Source organism: Dipodomys merriami, unplaced genomic scaffold, assembly GCF_024711535.1.
Source record: "Dipodomys merriami isolate MVZ:Mamm:240054 unplaced genomic scaffold, mDipMer1.0.p SCAF_2, whole genome shotgun sequence".
NCBI classification, from domain to species: Eukaryota; Metazoa; Chordata; class Mammalia; order Rodentia; family Heteromyidae; genus Dipodomys; species Dipodomys merriami.
The window spans coordinates 114,892,210-114,900,882 of NW_027203381.1; the positions used below are offsets into that span (position 1 = coordinate 114,892,210).

General features: G+C 46.1%; 1 protein-coding gene across 1 annotated transcript; it reads right to left on the reverse strand.

Annotated features, from left to right (window-relative positions):
* Positions 1-1,602: 1,602 nt before the first annotated feature.
* Atp5po (ATP synthase peripheral stalk subunit OSCP) lies at positions 1,603-8,596 on the reverse strand. Its single transcript, XM_070030620.1, has 7 exons — positions 8,492-8,596; positions 6,619-6,669; positions 5,825-5,935; positions 4,288-4,417; positions 3,251-3,363; positions 2,541-2,627; positions 1,603-1,775 (listed from the first exon to the last, which is right to left on the reverse strand). Exons 1-7 carry the CDS (start codon positions 8,525-8,527, stop codon positions 1,662-1,664), a joined length of 642 nt encoding a protein of 213 aa, XP_069886721.1. The 5' UTR covers positions 8,528-8,596; the 3' UTR covers positions 1,603-1,661.
* Between the last annotated feature and the right edge of the window lie 77 nt (positions 8,597-8,673).

The following is an 8,673-nucleotide window of genomic DNA, read 5'->3' on the forward strand; positions in this document are numbered from 1 at the left end:
CCAAAGCAGTTTATATATATGATGCATCTTGATCTGCCATCACGTTAACATCTTCACCCCATTTCCACCCACCCCTCCCCTTCTATCTCCCAATTCTGTGGTATTAATTCTTGACTGTATTCTTCTGCTTTCCCCGCTTCATTCTTCTACCCCTTTCCTCTTTGTCTCACTTTCCCCTCTTGCAAGTACCCATTTCCTGGTACTGATTCTGTTGGACTTTGCCTTGTCTTTCTGAAGAATTGTACTATTGGAGCTTCCCAGAGTCTATTTTACTTCAGTTAGTTCCTTTGTAACCACTTACCACTCAAGTGTGTTTAGCTTCTGAGATCAAGGTCAAGCACATTTGGGATTGTTTAATACTTTAGTTTCACACCAGTAACCCTAGCTACTTGGGAAGCTGAGTTGGGGAGGATCGAGGTTTGATGCCAGCCTGCACAAAGTGGCCCTAACCTGTTACTCTAGCTAGGATTAACGTAGCTGGATGGGACTCCTGCACATGCTTGGTGAAGGCACCTTTACGAAGTCTCCACCATCACCAGGTTGAGCTGAAGAAAGATGCTCACCAACAGCTCTGAAAGCTATGGAGCACCATACAATCGAGGTATCTTGTCTATCAACTTCACTGAAGACTCTTAACTTGGTGGTCCCAGGCCCACCTCCAAGTTAGAGGACTGGCTAGCAGATAAAGTGGCTGTTGGGGCACTTTTGGTTCCTGAGAAAGCACAGAGGCTCAAGTGCTGTTAATGCTCTGGTTAGGCCCTTCTGTGGCTGGTTTCAGGATGCTCCTGATAAAAGCTGGACATGACAGCGAGGTAGAAGGCACAGTGGGCATGCGTCTGCACAGGGTGTGGCCCGGGCTGGCTTCAGCCTGCGAAGTCCTCCCAGCTGCAACTGTCCTGTCCCCACCCAAGCAGGAGCCCCTCTAGGAAAGGGCTGTTAGCCAAACCCACTTGGAAGGTGGCCAAAGAATGGCCATGTGGAAAACTCATTTTCTCTAGTTGCTCAGGAGAAAAACGTGGAAGAGCTAAGCTGGGAGTCGCTCCTGGCTAACAAGCAGACGGAGATCATCTGAGGAACGAAATGGGGTCACAGAGGCTTGCCTGAGTGCAGTCGAACTACTGGTTCCTGGTCCTCCTGTCCTGGCTGGTCACCCCAAGCACACCTCCAGGACTCCTGAACTTCTCTTCTCCTTTGTAAAGTCCTCTTCTATCATGGGGTTATCAAGAAGCTTAAGATGCGCACGGCATGGCTCTAAAAGCGACAGAAAATTCTACAATTGAGGTGCTATGGAAGAATGAAGCATTTCTGTAAGGAAATGTTCCATGATGGAGCACGGGCCACGTGACAACCGACTGAAGAATGGAAGTTGTCCACCAGCCCTTACAGACGAGATTCTGGTTGGCAGTACCTGAGACTTTTTGAATGAGTCTGTGTTGATACTATGTTTAATCGATGAATGAACACATGCCTCAGGATGATCTATTCAAACCTAATTCTCCAGCCCAAAGAGCTTCTTAACCTTACACGTAGGAGGACTCTGGGAAAAAGATGCAAATAAGCATTGTTGAATTCCGTGTTAGAAGACAAGTGAACACAATATGGTCCGTTAGGAAGCAATTTATTGTTGCTTCAAGATTAAGGACTTTTACTGATGGGAATTTTCAGTTCAACGCCCGCATAGCCCTGCTCAGCTTCTGAATCTTGGTTCTGGCAGACATATCAACATACTTCTCCCCGATGCGGACAATCATGCCACCCATGATTGCAGGATCAGTCTAGGAAAGAAAAGAGAAGGAAGCATGAAACACAGATATTTCAAGCATTGCAGGGGCAGGACAGTGTCTGGAATGGCTGGAGGTGCTACACCAGCAGAAAAGGTTACATCTCGCAGGGCGCTGGTGGCTCATGCCTGTAATCCTAGCTACTCAGGAGGCTGAGATCTGAGGATCACACTTCAAAACCAGCCTGGGCAGAAAAAGTCCCTGTGAGACTCTTTATCTCCAACAACTATTCAAAAAAGCTGGAAGTGGTGTTGTGGCTGAAGTGGTAGAGTGCTAACCTTGAACACAAAGGGGTCCAGGGACAGTACCCAGGTCCTGAGTTCAAGCCCCAAGACTGGCCAAAAATATATATACATCTAGAAAGACCTAAATGTGAAACCATCCACAGAATTTGATGATTATTTAAAATTAAAATATACAGATCTGACCGAATGCCGGTGGCTCACTTCTGTAATCTTCACTATTCAGGAGGCGGAGATCTAAGGATCATAGTTCAAAGCCAGCCAGGCCAAGAAAGTCCATGAGAGACTCTTACCTCCAACTAACAGAAAGGCTAAAAGTGGAGCTTGGGTTCAAGTGGCAGAGCACTAGCACTAAGCAAAAATGCTCAGGGACAGTGCCCAGGCCGAGTTCAAGCCCCAGGGCTAGCACAAATAAGTAAATGCACAAACAGATGTAATGTTTTGCTGTATTTCCTATCTGTATTATTGTTAATGTCTGCTAACCCAAGGTACACAATGTAAATGATTAGAAACATACCTTAACCTCCAGTTTCAGCATTTGGCCTTGACTTAGGAAGCTCTTCAGGACGGCTGTTAGTTCAGCGAGAACAGTGCTGTCTAATGGCTGAAAAAGAACAAACCATTCTTTAAACGAAGCAAAAAAGAAACCTCCAGAGTTACAGGGAGAGCAAAGCCCACAGTGGGCATGCTCCATGAAGACAGCCTGTAGGTTCCTGTAACCCCGGGGACCATGCCATGCTGCCCTGAGCTGCTTGCTCGGGTCCGTTCTGCTGACTCGGGGCACAGAGCCCACGGGAAGCTGTCCAAAGCAATGCCCTGACCTACTACAACTGTTAGCTCAACGGTTAGCTTGATGAGGTCCAGGGCTGCATACTCCAAGTCCACCACAGTCTACTCATGTCCAAGCCCACAGACCCGGTGACTGTGCAGACTGAACTTAAATCAGGAAGGAAATGCACATAGGCAATAAACTCCTGCTGGTAAGGTAATGTAGTATAATTTAAGGACCGTGTACCTCTGAGATAGTCCTGCATTCAAATCTTGGGGCCAGCTGTGTGACTTTGAGCAAGTAACTTGAAAAAGGAAACATTAACCTTGCCATGCAGAAACATGAAGAAGATACACAGTGCCTTTTCAAAGTGAACATTCACAGAGCTCAGAAAAGCCCGCAGGAGCATTTGGATGAGGAGTCCCTGCCGGAAAGCAGACGTAAGCGCAGCTACTCACAGTGGCAGTGGTCACCAAGCACGGCACCTCTCCCCGGTGGACACTCATCATGGTAGAGAAGGCAGAAATGACACCCTGCGTGTTGTTGAGGCGACCATTTTCAGCAAGCAAATCTGGGAAAGTGAGAGTGTTTCAATGACGTGAAATTCACTTACCATCTCAAAAGCAAACTTTGGGGGCTGGGAAGGTGGCTCAGTGGTAGAGTGCTTGCCTTGCATGCCTGAGGCCCTGGGTTCGATTCCTCAGCACCACATAAGCAGAAAAAGCCAGAAGTGGTGCTGTGGCTCAAGTGGTAGAGCTGAAGAGCTGAGGGACAGAGCCCAGGCCCAGAGTTCAGGCCCCACGACCGGACCCCACCCCCAAAAAAAGCAAACTTTGCTTGGAGCCCTAAAACACTATATTCCTTATCTTTATTTTTATGCTGGTACTGAGTTTCATGCTTTGGGTCAGCTTTTTTTTTTTTGGCTCACAGCTACAGCTCTACCACTTTAGCCACGCCTCCAGTTCTGACTTTTTTTGCCAGCAAATCAGATTTGTCTGCCTGGTTGGATGGGCCTCAAATCAGGATCCTCGTATCTCAGCCTCCTGATCAATCTCTTTTAAGATGCAGTAAATGGAGAAGCTGTTACTTTAAAAAAATACTGTCTTGAAAAAAAAGAGAAAACCAAAAAAGCCCAAATAAGCACGTACGTTATTCTGCATATTTGTGTATATACTCAACAGATCTTTCATTTTGTGGTGTGGTTTGAACTCAGAGCCTTGTGCTTGCTAGGCCAGAACTCTTGCCATCTGCATTACACGCTCAGGTCTGAAACAGATTCCTTACATTTAGCCTGCAATCTGATTTTCATATTTATGTTACAGTTTCCAGTAACTCTTTGGCTCTTCAAAGGTGAATGTGTCAACTAGGTGCTTTGAAAGCCAGTTAAGAGATTTAGACTTAGCAGATTCTTCACTGCCAACAGACCTTAAGGCCTAAGAAGTAAATTTCTGGCAGCAAAGTTTTAAAGAAACTCAAATGAAGTTCTAATACTTACTCATCAGGTTGGCTGTGAGAGAGGAAAACTTCTCTTTCGCTGTGATGTCATGCAGGCTTTTTGCTTTAATGGAACGCTTAACATATGGATTCAGAATAGCAGCCGACACTTTGGGGTCCCTCATAAGTTGCTGAAAGCACCAGAGAAGTATCTCCTAAGTTCTTTAAAGCACACATGATGCCACTACTGTACATACTTTCTGATAAATTAGGACAACCAGTCCTCTCAAGCACATAGGAAGAAAAGTTTATAGTCAGATACATTTCCGACTGTAGGACTATCAACTACACCATGTTCTATACACTACAAAATGACATTCCTTTAAAAAACTTGAGAATGCTTTACGAAGTTTCTTACATGTATTTTACCTTTCAAGAAAAGTTATAACTAACTAGCTGGTGGCTCAAATTCATAATTCTTAGCTCTTCAGCTCAAGGCTAGCACTCTACCACTTAAGCCACAGTGCCACTTCTGGTTTTCTGGTGGTTTATTGGAGATAAGAGTTTCACGATTTTTCCTGCCTGGACTGGCTTTGAACCTTGATCCTCGGATCTCAGCCTTCTGAGTAGCTAGGATTACAGGCGTGAGCCACCAGCGCCTGGCTAAATACTTGTCTTTTAGGGGTAGCCTTTTAATTGTCAAGTTTTCTTAAACCATTTCTTATATTTAGTTTTATACTTCTATGTTTTTTTGTTTTGTTTTTGACTGTCCTAGGGCTTAAACTGTCCTGGGCCCGAATGCTGTCCCTAAACTTTTGTGTTCAAAGTTAGTGCTCTACCACTTGAACCACAGCTCCACTTCCAGGTTTTTGTGATTAACTGACGAGTCTCAAGAAACTTTCCTGCCCCTCCTGGCTTTGAACTGTGATCTTCAGATCTCAGCCTCCTAAGTAGCTAGGATTATAGGCATGGGCCACTACAAATCTTGGTTCCTACTACTAATATCCTTTTATTTGTCTGCTTGTTCCTATTACACAATAGTTTCTGAAGAACAAAATCTAATATGATTACTAACAACATGTTTACCAGAAACAGCTTCATTTTCCCCTGTCAGTTGTAGGGCTTGAACTCTGAGCCTGGGTGCTGTCTTTCAGCTCTTCAGCTCAAAGCTAGTGCTCTTCCACTTAAGCCACAGCACCACTTCTGGTTTTCTAGTGGTTAATTGGAGGTAAGAGTCTCACAGACTTTCCTGCCTGGGCTGGCTGGCTTTGAACAGTGATCCTCAGATCTCAGCCTCCTGAGTAGCTAGGATTAACAGGCATGAGCCACCAGCGCCCTGCTACAGCTATTTGTTCTTATTGTTTCTGTCAGTTGTTTTTTTTTTAAAAGTTAGTATCTGTTAGTTGTACAAGAGGGTTTCATTTTGACATATCCATATTTGCTTACAATGTACCCTGTTCAGACTCCCCCCCTCCACTGCCCTCCCTCCCTCTAGGCAGATCTTTTGATAGGCTGTACTTCATCAGGGACACAGTCAAATAACTTAAAGTCAAACATGTATAACAGGCACTTAGCATATGACAAAGCAAAATACTTACTGACATTCTCAGTAACTCCTTCTCCACTTGTTCCAGCTTCTTCTGTTTCGATGCAGCAGAATAAAGAGCCGTGGCATAGCGCCCTTCAATGCCATGTACCTGCACAGGGGGCTTTCAACAGAAAGGATGGACCAGGGAAGAAGAAAAAGGTAAGACGACAGTATACTCTCAACAACAGAATTAGGGCTGAGAAGCAGCTCAGCAAAAGGCCCAGCACCTCAAGAAAACAAAAGCAAACGAACAAAAACCCAGGAGGTCAATATTTACAAGTTAAAGAGGACATCTCACATTGTAAACAGCCATAAAGAGCAGTCCTAAATGGCAATTCTCAAATAGAGGAGAAGTTCATTTCCTTGGCTTAGTCCTTGTAGCTTTGAGTCCCTTCACTTATAAATCGAGGGGCTGAAAAGACAGTATCCAAAGTTCCTTCTAGCTCTAGCTACTTGTAATCTAATTGCTTTGTGTGTGCATGTGCGCGTGCTGATCTTGGGGCTTGAACTTAGGGCCTGGATTCTGTTTCTGAGCTTCATTTACTCAAGGTTAGAGCTCTAGCACTTGAGCTCTACTTCCGGATTTTGGGGTAGATTAGTGAAGAATCTCACATACTTTTCTGTCTAGGCTGGCTTCAAACCTTGATCATCAGATCTCAGTCTCTTGAGTAGCTAGGATTATAGTCATGAGCCATTGGCGCCTGGCTTTAATTTTAAGACCTCTAATTACTTGATTTAAGACAACCATTGCTGCTTCACCCTTTCATTTGCTTTGCAATGACAGAAGAACATAAATGAACATACCCTTACAATCTTGCTGAAGGGCCTGGCCACTGAAGTATTGAAGCTTCTCACCTTTAAAACAAAGAGAAACAATCAAACAAAATTACCTGAAGAATTTCTTTTTTTTTTTTTTTTGGGTCCGGTCGTGGGGCCTGAACTCTGGGCCTGGGCGCTGTCACTCAGCTCTTCAGCTCAAGGCTAGCGCTCTACCACTTGAGCCACAGCGCCACTTCCGGCTTTTTTCTTTTTGCTTAATGTGGTGCTGAGGAATCGAACCCAGGGCCTCAGGCATGCAAGGCAAGCACTCTACCACTGAGCCACCTTCCCAGCCCCTACCTGAAGAATTTCTATCTCAGTAATACAAAAAAAAAAAAATCCTAAAGGATGTTACACACACGTACACACAATTTTTCTTTTGGTGGTCCTAGAACTTGAACTCTGGATCTGGGTGCTGTCCCTGAGCATCACTCTGCTCAAGGATAGTGCTCTACCACTGAAGCCATTCATTTCTGGCTTTTTTGGAGTAGTTTATTGGAGATAAGAGTTTCATGGACTTTCCTCCCAGGGCTGGCTTCAAACCACAATTCTCAGATCTCAGCCTCCTGAGTAGCTAGGATTACAGGTGTGAGCCACCAGTACCCAGCTAGTTTCATATATTTTTATAGTATTAGACAGATTATACAAGTATGAACTGCTTTTTCTTCTACAAGTAAATTTCACTACTGAAAATCATCCCAAATTGCTGGGAAATTCCCACCAACTTCCTAATTTGTGGGGAGAGGATGAAGTTAGCACATATGTATAGGAAACACCAACTTCCAAGTAGTACATTTTAACACACACACACACACACACACACACACACACACACACACACACACACACACACACACACACACACACACACACAATTTTGCCATTCATATGGCCACATTCTTGAGCAGGATTTTTTTTTTTTGCTGGTTGTGGGGGCTGAACTCTGGGTCTGCGCACTGTCCCTCAGCTCTTCAGCTCAAAGCTAGCATTCTACCACTTGAACCACTGTGCCACTTCCGGCTTTTTCTGCTTATGTGGTGCTGAAGAACTGAATCCAGGGCCTCATGCATGCAAGGCAAGCACTCTACCACTGAGCCACCTTCCCAGCCCTTGAGCAGGATTTTTAAAGTGGGAGATGCTGGTCATGATTTGCAACTGATGTGCTTACTTAGGAATTAAAATGCTATTTCCCAAATTTAAAAATAGTCCTCCCTCCAGCTTTTTTTTTTTTTTTTAAGTATTTAAAATGGCCCTGGTCCTAGTTAAGAGATCCCGTCTTTGAAATCCTTTGGCCACCGTCATCTACTTGCAACTCGGGAATTTATTATCAGGACTGCAAATTCTTGAACACTTTGGGAAGAAATTACATAAGCTACAAGTGGTCATTCCAAGGACGTGGCTGGACGCTGTACACTCCGTCTTGTGTTTGATTCCAATCTCAACCCCACCACTTTAGGGCTGAACTCGGGCAAGGTGCTTTAGAGCAGCAAGCCCTGCTGGTCACTGACCTCTGACGGCGTCTACCGCCCAGACTAAGGAAGCCGAGCGGGTCTGTGCTTCACCCCGGAGTCCAGGAGGCCCAGCCTCCCTCCCCGGGGCCTCCCAGGACGGAGCCCCGAAACACGCCAGGGTCACGGCCCCAAGGTCACGGCCTGGAGGACGCCAAGGTCATGCACCCTCACCCCGCTCTCGGCCCCGCAGGGGGCGAAGCCGGATCACCCCCGGGGGTCCCCCCAACGCGCTGGGCCCCACGACCTTGAACAGAGGCCAGCCTAATTCCAGCCATGGCCTCACACTATGGCTCTGGAGATCTGGCACGGGTCACCCGAGGAGGGGTCCTTCCTCCGGCTCCTCTCACCTGCCGGGACAGCAGGGACAACCCCGGGGCGGCCATCTTCCTTCTCTGCGGCGGTTTGTAGGTCAAAGCAAGGGAGAAGCGGAAAGGGGTGCGACGGCGCACGCGCGCTCCGTCGTGACGCCAGGGTCTCTGGGAAATGTAGGCGTGGTCCCTCAGGACGCACGCGCGGACACCTCCTGCAG